Raw genomic sequence first — 25637 nt, forward strand, 5'->3', positions numbered from 1 at the left:
GCTTCTACACCTCTGTTTTCTTTGTAACAGATCAAAATTTACTTTTTTCTTTTAATTTGTAAACTTTTCTCCCAAATTTCTAATTCTTTTAATGTGCATCACCCAAATAGATGTTCAAGAAACTGAGTCCATTTAATGGAAGAAGTAATATATTGTAAGACATTACTTTTTTATTAGAGTTACCAAATGTAGATTAATCTGAACTCGCAGACAAACAAATCAATATTTCTCCATGAATTTAAACAGGTTGCTTTAGTATTGTTGGGCAGTTTCTTCTATCATTTACTAAATGGCAAAAACAGATCAAATCTACAAAGGACTTAAATAAGTGTAAACAATTAACTAAATACTAAAGAGAAAACGGTCTAACAAAACTTAAGTTCATGGGTTACTGCTAAGAGGAGGTGGTTTTTCTTCTTTAAAAATAGCTATGCAAGATTTTGTGGATACCTAGGACAGTAAATGTCAAATTCCTTGGTGAAGTTCATTTTGTAATGTTTCATTTATAAAAGTTTATGTCTGAAGAATTCATCTGGTCTAGCTGAATACAAGTAGTCCTCAATTTAACAATTGTTTGTTTAAGACAGTTCAAAATTATGCTGGCCTCAGAAAAAGTGACTTATGACCTGTACTTACAACCATTGCATCATCCTGTGCTGGTCACATGATTGCTGTGCAGGTGCTTAGCAATTGGCTCCCATTTATAATCTGTTACAACATCCTACAATCATATTGTGCTATGTGACCTCTTTTGCAAAATTCCAGCAAAAAATTGCCCACGAAGGAACTACAGCATATGATTTGCTTCATGACCGCCATGAACATTTTCATAAAATTCGGGTCTGACTAGATATATGACAACAACCTACAATGGAAATTCCAGTCCAAATTGTCATAAATTGAGGATTACCTGTAGTCGATAAACTATTCTTCATCTTGAAGGCACACAGCTGCTACTTCAGGCATACAATTTCAAGTTTTTCTCAAATTTAGTGTACATTAAAAAGACATACCATTACTGATTTCACTCTGATCTTACAGGTTTCCTGAGAAAAGCATGTAGGTGTTAAGTCTTTATTAATGTTCTGTGTAAATCTCACTGTGCCTGCGAATCAGGTTAAATTTGCCATTAGGATCAGGAATGTACCATTTTTCCCAAACATCTGCAAAGGATGCCGTTCGCCCCCAAGGCTTGAAATGTCCATTCCAATGGAGTAATTTGGCAGCTTTCACAAACTGTGGTGAGTATCTGTTGCCGGCACTTGAACCTTTAAGTGGAATAAGACAAGAAATATAACAAGAAACCATGAGCGCAGAAATTGTTTCTGCAGTTTTCAAACCCAGGTGGAATTAACCATTTTATATGTTCACACATTGACATTTTCATCAGAAATATTTTCTTTGTCACTGCTCACTACCCTCAAAATTGGACATAAAGTTTATTTTAGAGTCCTGGAGATGATATTCTTGCACTAATCTAATTGCTACACACATTGAAATACCACAGAAGTTTCAAGTTCACTGCATTTAAAAAGGTCAATTTTCTTAAGTAGACAATAATTTGAATGATATTCTCCCAGAGGAAAACCAATCACTTAAATGCAAGGGATTAAAAACATCCTACTAGTGAATTTCTACTCAATACAGTTGGGGCTTTGCCTGTTCCCTCCAGGTCCACAGAAACCATTAAAAAAAAAACTTCATTTCAGAGATTTTGAGAATGCATGAGAAATGGCCAGGGAAAGAAAACTGCATGTTCCCATTTCATCAATATTCTGTCCAAAATCACTAAAATTAGTACTGAAGAAGGACAAAAAGGATTATAATTTCAAACCGTTTGATTAGTCAAATTAGCTCCATCTTGATAAAGGCACAACAAGCTAAAGGTCCCCCTTGCACATATGCGCTCGTCATTCATGACTAGGAGGGCAGTGCTCATCTCCATTTTAAAGCCAAAGAGCCAGCGCTGTACAAAGACATCTCCGTGGTCATGTGGCCGGCATGAGTAAACGCCAAAGGCACATGGAACACTGTTACCTTCCCACCCTATTTTTCTACTTGCATTTTTTTGTGCTTTCGGACAGCTAAGTTGGCAGAAGCTGGGACAAGGAATGGGACCTCACCCCATTACGCGGCACTAGGGATTTGAATCGCCGAACTGCCAATCTTTCCATCGATAAACTCAACATCTTAGCCACAATAAAGGCACAATATTAACGTGAAATTGGTTTCTTCTCTTTACTTACCAAGATGGCGAACATTCCACATAGGGTTAATTTTTGAATGTCGTTTGTAAAATACAATTAGCAGAGGAGGTGTAGTGATACTTCCAGCAAGTGTCTTGCTATATATCTCTTCCCTAGTCAGTGATTAAGAAAAATGCAAATTACCAGCTAAACCAAAAGTATAATAATTAACAAGAAAAACCATTTTCATAGGTAATATAATTTGAATGGATTGCATTTTTTTAAATATATTATTTACATGTTTGTTTTTGCATTGTTTTTTAAAATATTTAATGGCAAATGCTTAATATTCACAATGAATAACTCGCATTGTACTTTGGAGTAACGTTAGATTGGACTCTCCTATAAGATACATCTGAAGAATATAGCGGCAAAAATCAATACTAGGCACAACATATTCCAGAAATTATGTGGAACTAAATGAGCAGTTTCAGCTGCCACACTCAGATCATCAGCCCTAGGGTTGGTCTCTGCAGCAGAATACTGTGTCCCAGTATATCTTAACAGTTGACACACTAGTAAAAGGATTATCCGACACTGAGGATTATAAGTATATGTATTAAAATCACTCTGACTTGGTTGCTTCCTGGGTCATATAGCATTGCCAGCTTTATGAAGGCAAAATGCCTTCATAAGTGGCATCAAGTGAGAGAATACAGAAAAAAATACGAACAATTCACTCCTACCAGTACCAACATCCCTAATTTATCAGCCGGAAGATTCAAATCCAGGAAAGCCCCACTGGCACTTGCACAACATCTGCCCAACAACTTTAACCTCAATTTCCAATGGGAAGCCAAACAGGTTGCTGAATGTCCAGACATACGAAGACGTAAATGGCTTCACAAAAAAGGTGCAAGGCTTTGAACCAAGGGTAAGTCAATTTTTTCCCCTACCAGTTCTGTGGGTGTGGCTTGTTGGGGGTGGGGTCCTGGGACTGAGTGCGAGTGGCCAACTCAATGTCACTCATGGCCACCCCTATTCAGTCAGACCCCACCACCACCAAGCCATGCCCATAGAACCCAGTAGGAAAAAATGTATGAACACCCACCAGAAGGGCTCAGTGAATGCTGTGGCAGAGAATCCAAACGTTTCTTCCTCCAATCAGCAGAGCTGCTGCAGGCTGTCCCTTTAAAATAGTCCACGGGAGGGTGGGGGCTGGAGGGACCATAAAAGGAGCAGCAGCTCCACTGAATGGAGGGAGAAACATTCAGATTCTCTCTGCCACAGAATTCAACATTAAATGCAACAGAATCCAAAGTTTCTTCCTCCGTTTATAATGGAGCTGCTGTCCTTTTATGGTCCCCCCCGGCCCCCTCCCTCCCGGGGACTATCTTAAAGGGATAGGCTGCAGTAATTTTGTGAATGGAGGGAGAAATGTTTGGATTCTCTCTGCTGCATTTTAACGTTGAATTCTGTGGCAGAGAGAATTCAAACATTTCTCCCTCCATTCAGAGAGGAGTTATTGCTCCCTTTAGGGTCCCCGCAGCCCCCTCCCTTCCAGGGACTATCTTAAAGGGACCAGCTGCAGTAACTGCTGTGAATGGAGGAAGAAACGTTTGGATTGGGTGGGCGGGTCGAGCAGCCAGAAGAGGCGAGCAGTGACAGGGTGAGCAGGCAGGCATGGGCAGGGCCACCAGGGATTTTTGCCACTGGTTTGGAGAACCAATGCCAATAATCCCTGCCGGTTTGATTGAACTGTGCCGAACCAGGAGAATTTCACCCCTGCTTTGAACTACCATGTCAGCAATGGACAATCCTGAATAGGATGCGCACCTCACATGGTATCTCCAAGACTATAAATGGGACATAGTATCATTTCAATGTGACTGGGCTGCCATGTCAAACTAGATCACATTGTGACCAGCTGTGCATATATACAGTGTGTATCTTTTTTTTCCAATATAAACTGTTGCACTTCAATGGTTGGATGGCCTAGACCAGTGATTGTGAACCTTTTCAGCACCGATTGCCCAAACTGGAACGTGTGTGGCGCACCAGACCCCCAGAAACCCAAAGACCAGCTGGCCAGTGCAAATCAGAAGAACAGCTCACGACAGTGTGCGTGCCCATAGAGAGGACTCTGCGTGCCACCTCTGCACACATGCCATGGGTTCGCTATCATAAGTCTAGACATCGATATTTGAACACAGATCTTTTAAAAATTTATATTCTATTGTGTTTTAGTAATCTAGGTGAAATGTTTACACACACACACACACACAGACAGACAGACAGACAGACAGACAGACAGACAGACAGACATACATACATACATACATACATACATACATACATACATACATACATATATATATATATATATATATATATATATCTCCATGTATGATATGCCATATGATAAATAAATAACCACATTCTTGACAATGAGCTAGAAAAATACAACAAAGTGAGTGATAACAGAACACAATAAGACAGTCGGCTTCAAATAAGAGATCCCTGTAAGGGTAAACTTCCCATACAATAATGATTTTAGCACTTCCTAGATATTTTTCTTAGACTAATGGCCTTCTTAATATTTTAGACTGCTGCTTGCAGAATTTTTGAATGCCTAATAGACAAGATTCAGGAAGACAGGCAATACAGGTACTTTTATCTCTGCTTCCCATCCTCACAATTAGTTCCATTCTTCAACTATCAAATAAAAAAACTGCACATACTCACACAGCATTAAGTGTCATCCATTTCTCTAATTGCTTAGTAACATTTTGTATTTTCCATTCTGTTAGATTTGCAACAAACACACCAGGATTAAAAGAACAGGTGCTTGCTTTGATGGACAGCTTCTGAACCAGTTCTTTTTTATAATCAAGAAATCCCATGTAATACTGAAAATAAATAGAAATTGGATCTCAGATAACAGTTTTATTCCTAACTTCCATTCCAAAGGCTTCTTCACTTACACATGCTTCGTCTCTGTCTGGAAAACCAGAAAATTGAACAGAGTTGTCTTTATAATCATGTTTGATTATTTTAAATATAAATATTGACAGGCACCATCAATAGTTACCATAAAAGCAGGAATTACTAAGTCTACAATGAACATCATGCAAATGACATTAATACAATAGGATTTCCTTTTTAGCTATCTCATTTTTTTTTTAATCATTGACTCAGACTTGATTTTGGGTGATTAGATTCATTTTCCATGTTCCTTTTTAAGTGTGGAAATGGCCTGTCATTGCCTTTCTCCAAATTGAAATGTTTAACCTATCTAGGCCTTGGATTTCCTGAAGTCCCACAAATACTAACAAGGTCTAACTTGCTGAATATTTGTAAGCCTGAATTAATTAAAAAGCAAATAGGTGGGAGGCTAGATATAGGGGAAATTCTGTTCTGTCTATAATTTCTACTGTCTCACTGTCCACTTAAAAATATCTTCCTATGCAGTGTATACAGTCTGATATATCGTGTTTTCCCCAAAATAAAACAAGGTCTTATTTTCTTTTGACCCCCCAAATAAGCACTTGGCCTTATTTTTGGGGTGATCTTATTATTTTTTAGGTACAGGAGGCAGCGAGCATAGTCACCTCATGGCTGCTGCTGTTTTGCAATATTTTCGGGGAGGGTTTATTTTCGGGGAAGGGCTTATTTTAGCACATGTGCTCAAAAGCCTGATTTGGCTTATTATCCAGGGATGTCTTATTTTGGGGAAAACAGGGTAGTTAGTCTTTCTTTAGCAAGTTTGGAGTTGCGACAGTGATGAAAAAGTAACTTTACAACCAACCCTCACATTTATGATCTTCACAGATGTGTAAAGTGAAGTAAAGATGAAATAAGATAAACATCTCTGTGGTTTCACTTAGCAACTGCTTTTCTTAACTACCAAGTTGCTACGCCCCACTTGTCACTAAAAAGGAATACCTGTAGTGGTTAAGGTTATCGGGCTAGAAACAGGAATCATAAGTTCTAATTCTGTCTTAGACATGAAATCAGCTGAATTAATTTAGGCCAGGAACTTTTCCCTAGGAAATGGGTAATGGCAAACCACTCACAAAAATATTGCCAAGTAAACTGCAAAGACTAGTCCAGACAGTTACCAGTTATCAACACAAAAAAGAGTAATTTGCATGAAATTGAAAAAGATCTGTTTCCTTCTTTCTACCTCCTTTTCACTCTACGGGAAGAAAGTTACTTGCTAATCAATGATAAAGATTAAATTGTTTTTGATTACCTCAAAAACAGTAATGGTTCTCCTTGGAAGTTGGAGAACAAAAGCATATTTCTTAATACCCTAAAGAGAATTAAAGGTCGCCTACATAAATAAGCGTGCATCTGCAAAAAGCTTTAAACTAACAAATAAATTATTTAGGTTCTTTCTCATTGATAAAAGATCCAATCATGAAACATACCAGCAAGAAGTTATTACTTATATTTTGTACCTTAAAAAAATGCTTTCCTAAAACTGGACACGGTACTAAAACTTTTGTAAAAGTTCCAAGTCAAGAACGGAACTAGATAATTACAAGCATCTTCTAACATCTAGTGCCTTTCATTCTTACTAACCTTTTTATAACCACCTATCTCAAGCAACTCTGGGCAGTGAACAATCATAAAACAGTTTAAAAACATTACAATATAATACAAATTAAATATTTCAGAGCTGCTTTCACCTGACTTCCTGTTCCATGGGCAGAAAACCTATTCGAGGTAGAGTCACAATCATCCGAGAATGCTGCAGCATGGCCTGGTTGCAATGGAGTGTTGTAAAGTTCAAGGATATCATCTAAAAAGGCATCATATGCAATGAATAGCTGCTACTGCAAGCAAATGAGAATCTGCATTTTGTCATTTTAACATAAATGGCCTTTTCTAATATTTAAAATACACATAACAGCGAATGCTATTCCAATAAATGCCATGTAAGGTTTAAAACTCGTATCTGTCTATCCAAAGAACTTTCCCACTTGAACAAAAGCTTATGAAACCAAATACAGCATATAGACTGATATTGTTTAGATGGAGGCCAAAATCATGCATAAAATAATTTCATTTTTTTCAATTTTCAATTCATATTTGTACCTAATAGAAATGAGCTCATTAAGCTACTGTGTACTCATATTTCAGCTGTCCCAAAGGTGCTTTTTTCAAAAGGCAACTGCACTTTCTTGGTTTTTTTTTTCCTTAAAACATTTTGCTTCTCATACAAGAAGTTCTTCCAGTTCTGGGACAACCTTCAGGGCAACCACGACCTAGATGATTGAGTATTTCCACAGACAATATGTCAGCTAGAAGTAAATTATTACCTTAATCAAAGTTTACGTTCAGATACACAGTATGTGCTTTCCACCTGTGACTACCCATTTTAAGCAAATCATTCTAGGCAGCTGACAAGCATAAAAACATAAATCCAGATACAAGCCACAGAAAAAAAATTAAAAGATGCCAGATTAGAAGTTTCCATCAATCAAGGCAAAAGTATAATAACTGTTAGCATTCTCTCTACTTTCTCCCCCCAACACACTCCCAATTTTTCACTTAAATGTATGGCAAAAATGCTCTTGGTTATTTTACAAAGGCTCATTTTTTTCAGAAGGTAAAAATGAAGTGTAGCTACAGTCTATGTTTTGTTGGTAAATGGACTCATCTGCATAAAAAACAAACAACAAGTAGCCTGATGATTGATCATGAGATTGGTATGGTCTCAGGATGACAGCAGGTAACCTCAACCGGTACACTGTGAAATGTGATGGTCACTGCTAACACAACAGACATTTGGTGACTGCCTAAATATTCTTCAAACAACCAATATGACCACTGGCACAAACAGTTGGGAGGTTTTGGAACCGAGTTTATTATAAAGCTTTTGGTTTATAAGGCATGATTAATTAATCTAAAGCAGGAGAACACAACATGTTTCTTTTTCAAGAGCTACTTTTGGCCGTTCAGTAGTGTGCCAGAGAAATACACTACAAAAAGTAGAAAGAGGAATCGGAATGAAAATTGCTATGATTGCTGGGAGCTAAGATCCCAATCCATCTCATTGCTACCAGATATGGAGAAGGTTGACGTGTTGAAAGGCAACTTATATGTTATTAAGCATATTTAAAAAGCAAAGTCCCATACCTTGTACAATCACATCATCATCCAAATAAATGGCCTTTTCTGCATTTGGGACCCAATTAGGTAGATAGAATCTTGCAAAGGTCAGCTAGAAAGAAACAAAAGGTGATAAAAACAATTATGCCATCGCAAACATTAGATATTTGTAATCAAATCTCTTTGATACACCTTCATATAATACAAGATTAAGTACATGTATTGGGGCAACTTTAGTGAATAAGATATAAATTACAAAACTATCCAACTAAATCCAATATGCAAAATAGAATTAAGGATTATAATATTAAAAGACAACTTTCTCAAAAGTGTAATAACTAAGCATAAATTCAAACATAAATTATCAGTAATGTTGAAAATGTTATATTTATAGTAAAATAAATCAGTAGTTTTTACCGGTTTTATGGAATTTGGCATCTTTGAGTCTATCTGTACTTTTCCAGCCAGCATGCCAGGATCAAAATTCAAAATTCGGTATTGAATATTTTTTAAACTGATTTTATTAAGCCATGACCTACACAATTAAAAAAGAAATAGAAATATCAAATATTACTGAAATAGCTGGAATGATATCCTACAAGAATAAATTCTTTGAATTTTCTCATCATGGTGTGTCTTCTAACAATCAAGAATAGGGCAGAGTAGGACAATCTGAAATCCAATATTACATAATAGAGACCCAATAAGATGTAATGATTAAGGTACCAATCCAAAAACTGGTAGGTTGTGCATTTTAATCCCACCTTAGGCACAAAGTCAGCTTGGTGATTTTGGGTTAATCATTCTCAGTCCTACAAAGAAGGAAAAGATAAATCACTTCTGAAAATACTACCAAGAAAATTGTATGAACCAGACTGGTAGGTAGGTAGGTATTTAGGTAGGTAGGTAAGGGCTGCATAAACTACAAAAATGACCTCGAAGAAATGGCAAGTGTAGCACCTTCTAGTATGCACTAAAGCAGCCACTTTTCTTTTCAAGAGTCAGGACTGAAAAAAGATGTGATTGCTTTAAAAGTCACCTTGATCAATCAAAGGACATAGAATAAATAACAGTCTCTTTGTAATTAAATTTAAGAATAACTGTCTTTTTCCAATGCACTATTGCATCTAAAAATGATCCTCTACTAAAAAAGTAGGCAATAAAAATTTACAAATATGCTTTTACCTCAGATGGTCCACAGTGTCGTTCAAAGTGACAATATGGAATGCAACATTGGATTTGGTGTTTTGTTGAATACTGTTCACAGCTGCAATTACACCACCAAGCCTTTCTTCGGATGCCGTAAGGACCACAGGAATTTCTTTGTCATTTTCTTTCACTATGAATCTTTGAGGAGCTTCAGGTATATAATCTATTGGCTGAAATCCTAATGGATTTGAATCTACAGATAATTACATAAAACATTACATTTTGATTTAGCATGTTGGGTGACTTCAGATTTTGTCTTACGTAAACTAAGGTTAATGGCACAATATGAAAACTCAGTTATGGTTTATTGAATAAACCATGGCTAACAAACCATGGTTAAGCCCTTACTACTGTAATATTGAAACCAATGTTTATCTCTTAAAAAACACCTCTTATAAGGCAATAATTATTTTGAAGTTATATCCAAACAATAAGATTTACAGGTTGAAATCATATCCAATATAGAATCTATATTTTAAGTTATATTGAATAACTTATACAAAAGATGCAACTCTGACTGTATTTCAGTTCAGGTACCATGAAAATAGCTATGCTACACAGTGACGGTTTCATTTTTAACAACTTCTAGTGAGAAATGCTAAATAACAGTAAAAGAAGACAATTACAAGAAACTGCAAACGGTTGACAATAATTGTTAAAAATATGGGATCAAATTTAAACAGTGTTTTTTACAAAAAAAAACTTATAAAGCTTATAAAAACATACACAAGGGTATTATTTCCTATCAAACATTTTTACTGAAGCAGCATTAAAATAGAGAAATGGAGGAATACCTGATAATTCTTTTTTTAAGAGATCACCGAGACCTAGAAAGTTGTGATGCAGCACTAACAGAAATATAACAAAGACAAATACGAGGATGCTTATGTTTACTGCAATGAAAAAAGAAAGCCATTGTTAGAATAACAGCATCTGAGTATTTTAACTTTTAAAAAATAAATATTTAGAGGAAAAAGTACCTTTTCTTAATGACATTTTCTTTGTGGATGAAAAACAAAATCTCTTGACACGTCTACAAAAAAGGAACATACCATAACTAAGAAAGCTTCCACAAGCATGCAAAGAGATCCAATAAGTGATAAGGTGTAATATTCACATATGAGTAGTAATAATGTATATAATGAAGAACAAAAAATTGAGCAAATGTTAGATTTCCAACATTTGCCTAGAAAAAAATTACCTTTTGAAATGTAATTATGTAATCATATGTAATATGATTGTGGTGTTTCTTTGTGTATAATGGTTATTTATTGAGAGCTGAATGCAACTGAATATCCTTTTAATGTATGTTGATTAGTGTACATTTAAAATGACAATAAAATTCTATTCTATCCCTATCCCAGAGATATTTTCATGAAAAACAGATATTTACCATACTTAGTGATTCAAGAATGAATAAAGGATAAGAGTTCCTCCTAAATTCAGCAAGTATATAAAAAAGGCAGAACTAGGAAACAGAGTTTATATTTACTGTTTTAGGTCCTCATTCTCAATGTAATTAAATTATTTGCTTCCAATCTGAAGATAAGTACAAAGCAATTCTCATTACTAAGCCACTTGTATGGATGAGAAATATCTTCAGTTGCCAGTTCAAAAGCCATTGGCTTTTATAGGCACATGCTACAAGCTGCAATTTGCACATATGAACTGTTTATATTCAATTGACTTACACTTCAGTAAGCCTTTATCATTCAATAAATGATGAATTTGAGATGAATAAATATATTTATAAAGATTCCTGTGACATAGCTTCTCAATTATCATAATCAATCTGGATTCCTATATTGTACAATAAAAGCTATATTTAAATGAGATATCATTTTGCTAGATCATAAATTGTGGGGATTTAAGGTGAACAGAATCTGGGATATCAACCACATTTGGAATAAAAATGTAATGACTGTATATTAGTTCATATACTTCATTTATGTTGTGGATCATAATTTTAATCCCCTTGTAACCATGATACTTTACAACAAGTCAATGTTATCAAAACTGCAATATTAAGAATTCAGGGAACTAAAATTATGTTCTATGTAAAAGAAATGGGAGTATCTAGCACTAAGATAATATGATAAGGGTACATTAGTTTTGAAATATTTCTAAGAATGCCATAAGAACATAAAGTGTTTACTAGATCACACCAAGACCTCTAATGAGCCTCTTAAATCACATTTTTTCTAGTCTAATGAATGTTCTAGTGAGGTGTTTTCTAATGAATTTGAATCACTTTTCTATATTTCCCCAGCTCTAGGATCTTTTTAGTGCGATTACCACAATTGTACAAAATATTCAGGTGCAGACATACTGTCAATATATGACAGAGTAATACAACATTAGCTGTTCTATTTTTCATCTCTTGCTGAACCTTAAGATGGAATTTATCTAGTATTTTAACAGCTACTGCATATGGAAACAGCATCTTCACTATGCTAGAATCCTAAAAAAAAAATTCTTGATTACAAACAGCTCAGATCTCTTCAGTGTAAAGTACGTATGAAGTTGGGGGAAAGTATAGTGAATATATCTCACTTTATTTTAGCTGAGCTTCATTCAGCATGTATTCTCTCCATAGAAATCCATTGGGAGCTCAACATTTTTTATTTTTTAAACCCTGAAAATTTTGGTATCATCTGCAAACTTGAAATTCAATAAATCACTCCTTAATCAAGATTATGGCATGTTACAGAACAGCCAATATTCCTATTTAATCACAGGTTTGACTAAATCTGTTAGAGATGCTTCAATTTGGATACCTGTACTGACTTAGGGGAGGGAGCAGTAGTTTAAATAGCCTCTTCAACATTCCATATGGTTTTTTTCCATCAGTGCCTTTCAAATTATCAATATCTGTCAATATTATACAGATACAGATTAACAGTTGGAAGGGACCTTGTAGCTCATCTAGTCCAATCCGCTCCCCTCCCCAGCAAACCCTACACCATTTTTGACAGATGGCAGTCCAGTCTCTTAAAAGCTTCCAGTGATGAAGCTCCCACAACTTCTGAAGGCAAGCAGCTGTTCCATTGGTTGATTGTAAGTTCGCATTTTAAAACATTCATTGTCATATAAAATTTGCTCAAGAATCAAGATGTAGAATCACCATTCAACCATTGTTAGCTGTTAAGTATCAACTAGTCAGGTGACTGTAGGGACAAATATGAAGAGCATGTTGCTCTTCTGCAGCTATATAAATGATGCTCTACAAATGTTTAACATGTTATCTCTTCAATGCCCCCCCCCCGCTTTCCATTATGTTATGCTGTTCTAAAACGTCTAGATCATTATTGCTGCAAGTGACACCAGTTAGAAATCACAACCCATCCGTTAAAACGAAACTACTGCTACTTTTTAAAATGAAAACCCATCACTCGCTTGCCTTCCATCCCACTTGCTCAGATATGCTAGCCACCCGACTAGATCCACTGCATATTAAAAAGGGGAAATGTATCATATCTGCATAACATACAGTATAAGGCTTATAATTCATTTCACATCATTCCAGCAGTTCAGTCCCCATTATATGCTAAACAGGCCGGTGTATTCCCACGAGTCTTACTTGCTGGCCCAGAATCCAGAGATCCTTCTAGTCCTCCCTTCCCTTTGCACAGTTTGGCGGCCACGCGCGAATTGCCAACTCAACACCAAGTATTGTAATCAGCAGCTGGAAAAATAAAAGGTGCCTATCATCGTGCCTGATTTTTATTTTTATTTTTAAAAAGCTATACGTAAAGAAACGCGTTCACCAAAGCCTTAATGTCAAATACGTTTCTATAACTACACGCATTTTGTTTGTGTGTGTGTGATAGAATTAAAAAAACCGAGCGGCAACACGCTAGACGCCACCTGCACTAAGACCCATTTCTCACCAAAAGGGTGGAAAAAGCCTCCAGCGCTTGTTGTCATGGTGACGAACTAAGACTTCACCTTTGGCGGCGAGCCCTGTGACGTCATAGCGCTATTGCCAGTCGACCGGCAGACGGCAGCATCCGCCGGCGGAGTTGGCATTTTTCTGGAATGAGTCCAGGAGGGGAAACAGCCCCCACGCCCCGCCCTAGCCGATCCGGAAATTAAAAAATGATGAGGCGGGGCAAGAGGACGTCGAATCCGGAATGCTCGAGAGCGCCCGCCTTACGGCAGAAAGCCGTCTTGATCAAGAAGGCGGAAGCGCCCGTTGACTGTTCACCGCTCGGCTCTCCCGCCTCCAACGGCAACTCTCAGGGCGACTCTTTCCAGCCGCTGGAGAGCCCGCTTCCTCCCTGCATAGCCGAGCAGTCCCCGCTGCCCCCCTTCCTCCCGGAAAGCGCTGACGGCTCCAGAAATCTAGACGCCGCTGCTCCGCCAGGCACCATGCTCAACTTCTTCCGATCCATTCCGACGCAGATGGTAAGGCGGGGGCATCCCGGGACTTGCCTCCGTCGCGCCGACTCTCCCCCGCCCGCGCCCCCAGGCTAGCGGAGAACAGAGCCCGACCGACTTTGAGGTCGGGCAGGAAGCGGTAAAGCATCCAAGGCACCAGATAGAAACTGCCTGGCTGACTGGGCTGATAAGGAGACGTGTCCTAAATAGAGGCGCCCAAGGGTCCGATGACTGACAGGTGCCCATTAGGCGGAAAGATGTTCAGTTCGGAATAGAAAACAAAGACTCAGTTGCACTGCGTCCTCTGTTTCCCTCTCCGCCTTTGAATTGTGTAAAATTAAATACCTAAATTGTATTATCGAAAATAAGCCTTTTGTTTCGGTAGGATTTTATCAGTTGTCTCATAATGTATTTGGTGGATGGCTTAGGTAAAACAGAATTAACGATCAGTACCATGCTAAAATCAGTTAAATATATTTAACTAAGAATTCTACTTCAAAAAGACAAAATCAGACATCGGCCTTGGAAAATATTGAAACACTAAATTAAAAATATTACATTGATTAAATTTACTAAAGCTGCCTAGAGCAGCCCCAAATAAATTTAACAAATAAAGACCTATGTAAATAAAGAGATATTACATACTACTGACAGAATATTGATATAGATAAAATGGGTGCTGCTGAACATATTTTCTCCCTCAAAAATATCTACTATTTAAAGGAACATTATTTGGCAAAGTTAATAAATTTAGGTATTAATAAACGTAATCCCTGTGATGTCCAAGTGCCAGGTCAGCTGGATTTATTAATAGGATTTAAAGATCCTCCTCTTTTTTGAGGTTTACCATAAATTAGGCAGATTTGACTTGTTGATTCCTTCTTGTTTTCCAAATTGACTAGACTTGTTCAATTGATTGTTTTGTTTATTTATTTGGAGCATTTATATGGCCACTCAAATCCAAACATCTGAATAGCGTGATTATGTACCATCAAATCATTTTCAACTCCTAGCGATTAGACAGTTAAGTGGCTTACAAAATCATTAAATAATACGTATAAAAGTAACATCACTAAAACAAAAAATATGAACTGATGATCAGGCTAAACTATATCTTCCCAATGCATACTGAGCAATATATTTTTCATCTCAATCCAAGAGCCAGGTCCGATTCACCTTTCTAATGCCCTGCAAGGTTCAGTCAAACTGGGGTGGGGAATCATTCCAAAGGCAAGGGCCAACACCCAAGAAAGCATGCCTCCTAGGTCCCACTAGGTGCCATTATTATTCACAATCCAAAATGTGATACATGAAATATTTAAAGTGGCTGAATACGTGAATATTGTTTACTTAACAAATTGGACAGAGATTACAGTCCTTCTATACAGAATTTCTATTTTGTAATTATGCTTGTGCTTGTTTACATGTATTTCTTTCTTTTAGGCATTAAATGATTCTTCCTCTTTCCAGTTTTTATCTTCCTGTTTAGTGTAATAATCTATATGGTTGGGTTCTAGAGGTGAGGGGTGTTGTTCTTCTGTCCTTTAAAGCTCGGTGTCAAACTTGCGGCATCACATTGCCATCATGTGGTGCTTATTCCCTTCACGGAGCTGGGGTGGCCTATGTGTGGCCTATGTGTGATGCATCTGGCCCATGGGCCACCAGTTTAACATCCCTGCTTTAAAAAGTCATTGTTTTTCCCCACTTCAAGAAGCCATTGTTGCCAACCTAATTAGACAATTTTCATACAGTATGATCAGCAGCTTCAGAGGATCTTGGATAAAGTGGTTATTTGAATCCCTTTCAGTTGTGTTTCAGGCCTTGATATGAGGCTGAAACAAAATTGTGCATTTAGATGGCCTCCAGTGGGAGTGGGATGGGGCTCTACATCCATCCTTGCTCAATGTCATTAACTGTAGTCTCTTTTTGGGCTGGCTGCAGGGGTTGGGAGTGCATATTGTGCTGGTTTTCTTCCTTTCGCCACAGGAGTTTCAGCTGGTGTTGATTGGAAGAGGTCCTGCCCTTGGTCCCTACTTTGTGGGGTCCTGCAGAGTTCAAAGCTTTCTCTATTCTTACTTAATGTCTACATGAAGCTGCTGGGTGAGGTTATCCACTCCTAAGAGGAAGAGTATCATCAGTACGCTGATTATACCCAGAAATACATTTCTGTTCTTGGCAATTTAAGTGATGCTGTTGAAATCCTAACCCAACGCAACGAGGTTGGGGAACAACAGGCTTTAACCCTTGCAAGACTGAGTGGCTTCAGGTTTGGGGGCTTTCAGTATCTTTGGTACTGGATGGAGGCACTGCCCCAGACAAAGTCTATGCTCAATCTGGGATTCTAGATTTATCGAACAGGTGGCAGTTGTCGTTAGGAGGGCCTTTGTACAATTTTGAATTATATGCTATTTGCACCTTTTCCTGGCTTTCTTGAGGCTCCGCTCTCAGTCACCCCCGCCCTGGATTACTGTAATGCACACTGCAATGGGCTTCCCTTAATGAGCACACAGAAGCTCCAACTTGGTGCAAAATGCAATGATGCAGGCTATGTTCTTTGATCAGTCATAATCAGCATGTTAAATCACTGCTCCACAAGCTGCAATGGTTAACAATTTACTTTTGTGTTCAATTCAAGGTGATGCTAATGAAGTAAAGCCCAATGGGAGGGGTAGTTATTGGAGGGACTACCTCTCCTAGGTTATATCTTTCTGCCACATCAGTCTGTCAGGAAGGGCGGGATATAGCTCCCTTCTCCTGTGTGCTGCTCCGGGAATCCAATCATGGGTTAACTTAGCCCTCTAGCCTTGAGACTGAGTATGCAAATTTCAAAGTCACGCCTCCTCTGACTGGATTTCCGTTTCCCTTCAGTTTTCTCTTACTCAGTCCAAGCCTACGAGACCTATTTCAATTCTCTCTTGACTAATTGATAATTTCTCAGGATTAATACTGGATTTCCTTGGTTTTTTCATTGTGGATTTCTTGCTGGTTGGAGGTAAAGCGGCAGTTTTCTGCCAGCCGATTCCTCTCTCACTACTTCCTTTGCAGGGATATCGGATTACTGCAGCTGGAGCGTGGGGCGATCTTGCCGTTTCCAAACGGCTTCTCCGCCTGTCCTCCCTTTAAGTTCGGCGCGCAGGGAAGCTGAGTCTCTCCAGCGCCGCCTTCCCACACCGGATAGCACCCGCCTACGGGCGCGGTCAGATCCGAAGCTGTGGCTTATCGGGGCTGTTCCTCTCCCCCTCCCTGCCTCCCTCCCTTCTGCCCTCGCTGGAGCGGCTGCCGGGTGATTGCATGGATCGGCTGTTTGGGATTTCTCCCTGCCGTTTCTTTTAAATTTCGCGCCTTTGATGCCGGCTGCCTTATTTGGAAGCAACTTCACGCATGCGTGATAATGTCTGGGGATGAGAAGGCAGAATTTATTTGCGCGCTTGAGTCTGCGCGCTGCTTTCGCCCCTCCCTTTTCCCTCACTCGAGGTTGCTGACTCAGGAAGGAGGTCGCTTCTCTCTTTGTCTCTGCTTCCACGTGGCGTTCTTGGCGAGTGCTTTGCAATTGCATTCCTTTGTTTCGCTGATTGAGCTCTTTCAAATTCATACTATGGCTGATCAATCGGTAGTGCAAGGTACTGTCGGGCCAGTTTCTGAGCCCCGTTCCCCTGGCGAGGGGGGGGATAACCCTGGGCCTAGCAAGGCCACGACCAGGGCTTCCAGTAGCAGGCCTCGAGCCTCATCTACTATTCGGGATAAGTCGCACAAGCGCAAAGATAAGGCCAAGGCTCCCCCCAAGGCATCTGGGGCTCCCATTTGTTCCCCTCCGGTTCTAATTCAGCAGCCTGTTTCTCCGGTGCGAGTCGTTGAGCAGGGTTGGTCCCCTGATATTCAGCTTCCCCAGGCCCCTCTTCCTGAGGTAGGGGTTTTTGGGCCTCAATCTCCCACAATTATTTCTGAGGCTAGTGGGGCTTCTCTTCGTTCGCCTCCACGCGCTGGGCCTTCTGCCACATTCACCCCCACAGCTGCAGGCCTCAGGCCTCTGGAGGGCCAGGATTTGGGCCTTCCTGCTGATTTTTACAGCATGATCTCAGAGGCTATTTCCAGAGGGGTGGATGCGGAATTATTGCGTAGATCCCAGGCCTCCAGGCCTACTCGGGCCTAACTCCTCAGGCACTGCAAGGGGATTCTTCCATCCTGCAAACGGATCCTCCTTCCCCTTTCCCCTCTGTGTTTAGTGCACAATCTCCTTTAGTGGAGGAAGGTGAAATCCCGGATAGGGATTTTTCTGGTGATGAGGGCCTACCTATGGATCAGCCTACTGCCCCTGGGCTCTTCAGGCACACTCTTTTCAAGTCTCTGCTGTATAAGGCCAAGACTACCGCCCACATGGGGGAGGCGGTTTCTGGAGAAAGTGCTGCTGTGGGCCTGGATGCCACCGAGCGGCTCTTTGCTGAGCAGGTGGCCTTGCAGGATTTTATCCCATCTCCCAAGCTTTTTCTTGATTTAATCCAGAAGCAGTGGGATGAGCCGACCGCAGTTAAGCCTCCAGGGTCTGGAGATAGGAAACTTTACACATCTTCCCCAGAGTTGGAGGCACTCCTCCAGTTTCCCACGGTGGATGCTCCCATTGCTGCTCTTGCTTCACCGGCGTTAATTCCTTCTGAAATTTCAGAAGGATTGAAGGCCGAGGACTGCAAGGCCGAATCGGTCATTCGTAAAACTCATCAGGCAGCAGCGTGGGCCTTGCGTTCCGCTACTGCAGCTTCCTTCTTTAATAGGACTTCCTTAGTTTGGCTGAGACAACTACAGGAAAGGCTGGACCCGGAGGAACTGCGCCTCCATCAGGATGTCACCAAGCTGATAGCGGCCCTAGAGTATTCTGCAGATGCCACCCTTAGCGCGGCAAAATTTGCATCCCGAGCCGTGGTTTCCAATGTGGCCTCTCGCCGCTTGCTCTGGCTCCGCCACTGGCAAGCTGATGTCAAATCTAAGTGGCGCCTAGCATCCACGCCCTTCAGGGGCGGGGCCTTGTTTGGCTCAGTGCTGGATCCCATTCTCATTGAGACTCGGGACAAACGCAAGGTGCTTCCCTCCACCAGCGCCCGCGTACTTAGAAGGCCACAGCCTTATAATAGGCGGCAGCCCTTTCGGTCTGGGGACTCGGGGTTTACTTCCGCCCCCTATGTCCCCAACTACACTAGGGGGTTCTCCCAGGCACAGGACCGTGGCCAGGACCGAGCTGGGGCCAGAGACAGGGGGCGCCAGCAGGGTCAGGCGCAGAGTAGACGGTCCTCCCGAGGAGCGGGCAACCGTTTCTTTCGTAGATGCCGCTGACTCGCAGGAGGTAGGGGCCATAGGAGGACATCTCTTGGCCTTCGCCCACCAATGGGCGGAGCTCACATCAGACGCCTGGGCCCTTCAAGTGGTGAGCTTGGGTCTCACTCTAGAATTTCTATCCATCCCCCCGAGGAGGTTCATCAGGTGCCCTGTGCCCAGGTGCCCGTCGAAACGGCGCCTTATGGACGCCGAGATATTCCATCTTCTCACCATCAGGGCCATAGAACAAGTACCCAAGGGGCAGGAAGGCCTAGGGTTTTATTCCATCTTGTTCCTGGTACCAAAGAACTCCGGGGGATGGAGGGCAATCCTAGATTTGAAACAGCTCAATCAGCATATCAAATACCAAAAATTCAAAATGCAGTCTCTAAAGAGCATATTGGCTTCCATCCGCCAAGGCGACATGATGACTTCTATAGACATCAAAGAAGCGTACCTCCATGTGCCCATTCATCCGGCACATCGGAAGTTCCTGCGGTTTCACTTCGACGGCCGCCATTATCAATACCGGGCCTTGCCATTCGGCCTCTCCTCGGCCCCGCGCACGTTCACCAAACTTCTGGCAGTGTTGGCAGCTTCCCTTCGCTCAATTCCAATACGCATCAATTGTTATTTAGACGACGTGTTGGTGTTGTCGCCTTCTCAAGATCAGGCTCTCCGAGACCTACAGGTCACGATGGACTCATTGCGAAACCATGGGTTTGTCCTCAACCTGCCCAAGAGCCATCTGCGTCCAACCACGTCCCTCCTTCATCTGGGAACCACCATCAACTCGATGTCGTGCGAGGTTTTCCTGTCCACGGAAAGGAGGCAGAGCATATACCATCTGGCGCATCATGTGCTATCTCAACAGCGAGTACCACTGCTGTCGCTGTCCAAACTGCTAGGAAAGATGATCTCCTGCATCGGCGTGGTGCCCTGGGCCAGGTTCCATGCGCGCCCTCTCCAGTGGTTTCTGCTGCCCTTCCAGAGAGCGCATACCAGTCATTCCCACATCAAGGTGCAGCTTCCGGGCAAGGCCAGGCGGTCCCTGCATTGGTGGATGTCGTCCAGGCTCCTCCGGGGATGTCCATTCAAGGAGCCGGACCGCGTTCAAGTTACAACGGACGCCAGGTTATTTAGATGGGGGGCCCATGCCCTGGACAGAGCGGCCCAAGGTCGCTGGTCAGATCAGGAGCTGACGAACAGCATAAACTGGCTGGAGTTGCGGGCCATCCGTCTAGCTCTCCTGGAGTTTCGGGACATTGTATCTCATTGCCATGTGTTAATTTTGACCGACAATGTGGCCTCCAAGGCCCACATCAACCGCCAAGGGGGAACACAGTCCAGAGCTCTGATGCTGGAAGCGGAAAGGTTGTTCCATTGGGCGGAGCCCAGACTCTCATCGATTCGGGCGGAGCACATCTCGGGCGAAGCCAACACTCAGGCGGACTGGCTGAGCAGAGCGACTGTGGATCAGGGGGAGTGGCAGCTCCACCCCATTCTCTTCCAGGAACTCTCTCACCGCTTCGGCCTACCCGAGGTGGATCTGTTTGCTCACCCGCACAACGCGCAGCTTCCCTGGTTTTACTCCCGATACCAGACTCCGGGGGCGGAGGGAGTAGACGCTCTATGCAGTCGGTGGCCGGCCGGCCTTCTTTATGCCTTTCCTCCTCTCCCGATCCTTCCGTCGGTCATTCAGAAGATCTTGGCGGAACAGGCGGAAGTACTGCTGGTCGCTCCGATGTGACCCAGACGTCCCTGGTACGCAGACCTCATCCATCTGTCCGTTTCGCGTCCTTGGAGGATTCCGGACGACCGGATTCAGCTCAACCAAAGGGCTCTCCTGCACCCGAGCCCTCAGCTGTTGCAGTTAGCCGTGTGGCACGTGAGCGGGCGATGCTAGCGGCCCTTCACTATTCGGATGAAGTCATTTCTACCATTCAAGCGGCCCGTCGCCCGTCAACTACCCGTATTTACGAGGCTACCTGACAGGCCTTCTGTCGGTGGTGCCGGCGCACCGGGGTCGATCCCATCAAGGCCTCGGTGCCTCAAGTTCTGGATTTCTTGCAGTCCGGCCTCAACAAAGGGTTGGCGCCAAACACGCTTTGCCGTCAGGTCACAGCCTTGTCGACGGTGGTCGGGGGTGGCCAAGGCCGCTCTTTATCTCAGCACTCGCGGGTTCGAACCTTCCTTAAGGGCGCTTCCAACTTACGACCGCCGACGGTGCACCGTTATCCCACGTGGGATTTGACCTTGGTTCTCAGGGCCCTAACAGCTGCCCCTTTGAACCTCTCCATTCCATCAGCCTCCGATTATTGACGCTCAAGACGGCTTTTCTGGTGGCCATAACATCGGCCAGGAGGGTGTCAGAGCTAGCAGCCCTTTCTGTTCGTGCGGATCTTTGCATCTTCCACCCGAACAAGGTGGTGCTTCGTTTGGATCCGACCTTTCTTCCGAAGATAAACTCGTTGTTTCACAGGACTCAGGAACTTGTCCTGTCGGACTTTTGTCCTCACCCGTCTCATCCGCAGGAACGCCAGTGGCACCATCTGGATGTTCGCAGGGCTCTTCGTCGCTATGTGAAACGCACTGCGTCGTTCCGAAGATCAGAGGCTCTGTTCGTCTCCTTCCAGCCGTCTTCAATGGGACAGAAGGTGTCCTCCCATACCATCGGCCGATGGTTGAAAGCTTGCATTGCGTTGGCGTATGACACCCACTCCAGACCGGTTCCAAGGCGGATCACTCCTCATTCCACCAGGAGTGCGGCCACCACAGCGGCCTGGACGACGCAAGCGTCTGTAGAAGAGATTTGCAGGGCGGCCACCTGGGCGTCACCCTCACCTTTCATTCGCCACTACAAGATTGATGTCTTTGCCTCGGCTGAGGCGTCCTTTGGGCGGAGAGTGTTGCAAAGGGTCCTTCCGTCTGCGGAGGAGCCTGACCAGCCTAGCTCCCGCCCTGGGACTTAATTGCTTTGGCATATCCCATGATTGGATTCCCGGAGCAGCACACAGGAGAATGACCGTTGTCTTACCTGAACGGTCCTTCTATGGGTGCTGCGAAGGGAATCCAAACCCGCCCGCAGTTCGGCTGGTCAGGGCGCCATTTGATCGTGACTTTGTGACTTTCTTATTTCTGACTGGACTCGACTAGGTAGTGCCAGATGGCCTGCGGCTTGATTGACAATTGACATATTGTTCCTTCGGTGGACTTCGTACGAGAAACTGAAGGGAAACGGAAGTCCAGTCAGAGGAGGCGTGACTTTGAAATTTGCATACTCAGTCTCAAGGCTAGAGGGCTAAGTTAACCCATGATTGGATTCCCTTCGCAGCACCCATAGAAGGACCGTTCAGGTAAGACAACGGTCAATTTGCCAAGGAGTTACATCTGACAAAAACCAGTAGACAATCCTTTTCTGCCACAGAGCCCACCGTTTGGAACATTATCCCCCCCACCCCCAGATTTGACTGGGCAGAACCCTATTAACTTTCTAGAAAGCTCTGAAGACACAGCTCTGCTGCCATGTTTGGGACATGTCCTGTGACAACCTACAACCTATGCAGTGGTTATCTTGTTCATAAGATGAATGCCAGTCTCCTGCAGATTTTTTTTTAATTTTAATAGTTTTAATGTTTAATGGTATTTTAATTATTGTTTCACTATTTGTATTTGGGGTTTTTTTAGTTTTAACTGCATGAGCCGCCTAGTTGCATATGTAAGATGTACAGTTGAACAAATAAGTATAAATGAGTGGAACAAAATCAGCTAATCAATTCCCTTCAGTTGTAGTTGAATTCTGCTAACTTGAATTAACTAAAATCACATTCTGAACCAAATTATGATTTGTTGTGACTATGAGTTACTTAAGCCACAATGATTAAGGTTATATATTCACATTAAATATTAATAGAATGTGCAAACCTACCCAGAAGTATCTGAAGAATTTTACAAAATTCTTTGTGGAGAGGTAAAGTAAAATCTTTTTTCCATTCTTTGGTCCTTGTTAGACAAGCATACTAAACTAAAGAAGTGAGCTGACATCACCACTTAGCAGCTACAATAGGTAGCTGTGCCTAAACATGTTACAAAAGTCAAATGTAAATTAACTATAAATCTTTTAGCAGTGCTGGGTAAATATAGTTAATTTAATTTATATATTTAGCAGACAACAGCAATTAAAAGTGAACTGTAGTCTGACAGCATAATACAAATTCTAAGTATTCTCAACTGTTCTTTCACACTCAGTAGCAATATCTATTTTTAAGAACTCTTCCTCAGATTTATTTTTAAATGCATTCTCAGCTCCTTCCTATTGCGTTATCAGAAATCTTAGTGTAAGCTATAATTCTTAGGGATGGGAAAAATATTGATGCTATTGATTTTTCTTTTTCCACAGGACTACAAAGGTCAAAAACTAGCAGAGCAGATTTTTCAAGGAATAATTCTTTTCTCTGCTGTAAGTATAATAAAAACAAAGAACACCATCACTATAAATTCATTACTTCTTTCCACCGTACCTTCCTGAAAAGATCTTCATAAGAGATAAAAGCATAAGATTCTTGAGCATATTTTATGTAATATATTAGAAAATAAGCAAAATCCCTTCCCTTCCAATTATTGGAGCAAATATATTTTCTGGATCCCAGTCCTTTTTCAAAATAGCTGTCATTGCAGTAAGAACATCCTAGATTAAAATCTATACCTTTTAAAGCATTGTGTCCTGAACTATAGAGGGAAGACTTGATACTTTATTATGAATAGCCAGTAGCTTCCTTAGTTGTTGTATACAATTTAAATAGTTGTATTGGGTTTGAGAAATAGACTTGAATATCCTTTGTTATGTCTAATTTTTATCTTGTAGGTGGTTGGCTTTATTTATGGATATATTACTGAACAGTTTGGCTGGACAGTTTACATAGTAATGGCTGGATTTGCTATATCGTGCCTGGTAAGAATATAACTTTATAGCAAATATACATAATATATTCAAAATACCAAGTTCTGCAATAATTGTAGTAAACTGTACCTGTAATGGTAGCACACACCCTAAATGATGATTTTTTCTTTGGTCAATAAGTTATCAACATTGTATTATATGTTATTCTGTTGTCTTGATATTCCAGTTTTTTGTTGTTTGTGCAATTGGCTTTTATCCTGATCTTCCTTTGAAGCAACTACATAGCAGCACGGAAATACTGCTTACCAGATTAGTTTCCCTTGCGCCTAATCTTAGTTGTCTTAACCAAAAATTAAGTATTTAATAGAATTCTTAAGTTGTCCTATTTTTTTTTTAATTACAGCTCACACTGCCTCCATGGCCCATTTACCGTCGCAATCCTCTGAAATGGCTCCCTATTCAGGAATCTGCAATAGATGATAAGAAACCTGCTGACAGAAAAGTAAAGAGGCATCCTAAAAATTGAAAAACTACAATTCTGTATGAGTTTCTGTCATTAAATTTGCTTTAAAATTTATTTCTCTTTTTTACTTGGTTTGGTGTTTCTGCACAGTCAGAAAACAAATTCTTCCTTTGAATTTAATGCCATCCATCTAGGGCAGTGATGGCGAACTTTTTTCGCCTCAGGTGCCAAAAGTAAGCATGCACGCACCATCATATGCACTTGCATGCCCACCCCATAATTTAATCCCCCTGTACCATGCTCCCTGCGCATGCACGCATGATTTTCCCCCCGCCCTGCATATGTGCACACGGCTTTCTTGGAGCCTGGGGAGGACAAATATGCCCTCCCCTACCTCCCGGAAGCCAGAAACAGCTCGTTTTCCAAATTCCAGTGGTCCCAGTAGGTCTGTTTTTCACCCTCCCCATGCTCCAGAAGCTTTCTAGGAGCCTGAAGAGGTCAAGAAATAGGCAAACACAGGGAAGCCTCCAGAGGGTGAAAAATGGCTAAAGATCAAGGCCAAAAATCAGCTGGTCATTGCGCACATGCATGCTGGAGCTGACAGGGCAACGCCTCACATGCCCTCAGAAGTGGCACACGTGCCATAGGTTCACCATCATGGATCTAGGGTATGGTACATTTAGTGATTTATTAAGTAATTTAAATATTGTAATAGCTGCATTTAATAACAGAATTTCTTAGCTTACTATAGTTTAGCTCAGCAATCATTTTCTAGTATATCTTAAAAGGATTAAGTAAACTGTGAAAATAATTATTTTGATGCTCCATCGTCTGCAGTGGTTTAAAATCTACTACCACTAATCATAGAATCTCAAGTATTTAATAATCTTAACTAGTCAATAATAGGCCAATCTCTTTAGACCACTGTTAAGATATTATTGCAAAAACATAATAGGACTAATTTTGAATCTCTGCTTAAATAATATTTTAAATAATATGTACCTATTCAAGGCATTCTCAAAGTAGTCATGTGAATTCCAGCAAAAATGAAAATAATGAATTCCAACACAGTGCG

General features: G+C 41.5%; 2 protein-coding genes across 2 annotated transcripts; one reads left to right on the forward strand and one right to left on the reverse strand.

Moving 5' to 3' along the window:
• Positions 1-113: 113 nt before the first annotated feature.
• On the reverse strand, positions 114-13204 carry GLT8D1 (glycosyltransferase 8 domain containing 1). The gene is made up of 10 exons (XM_032209190.1): positions 13096-13204; positions 10496-10548; positions 10310-10408; positions 9492-9708; positions 8724-8841; positions 8334-8418; positions 6881-6993; positions 4932-5095; positions 2247-2359; positions 114-1268 (listed from the first exon to the last, which is right to left on the reverse strand). The coding sequence occupies exons 2-10, from the start codon at positions 10509-10511 to the stop codon at positions 1078-1080; spliced, it is 1116 nt and encodes a 371-aa protein (XP_032065081.1). The 5' UTR covers positions 10512-10548; positions 13096-13204; the 3' UTR covers positions 114-1077.
• Positions 13205-13633: 429 nt separating this feature from the next.
• Positions 13634-24676, forward strand: SPCS1 (signal peptidase complex subunit 1). Its single transcript, XM_032209191.1, has 4 exons — positions 13634-13922; positions 23599-23658; positions 24064-24150; positions 24503-24676. Exons 1-4 carry the CDS (start codon positions 13887-13889, stop codon positions 24623-24625), a joined length of 306 nt encoding a protein of 101 aa, XP_032065082.1. The 5' UTR covers positions 13634-13886; the 3' UTR covers positions 24626-24676.
• The last annotated feature ends 961 nt before the right edge of the window (positions 24677-25637 follow it).

Source organism: Thamnophis elegans, chromosome 2, assembly GCF_009769535.1.
Source record: "Thamnophis elegans isolate rThaEle1 chromosome 2, rThaEle1.pri, whole genome shotgun sequence".
NCBI lineage: Eukaryota > Metazoa > Chordata > Lepidosauria > Squamata > Colubridae > Thamnophis > Thamnophis elegans.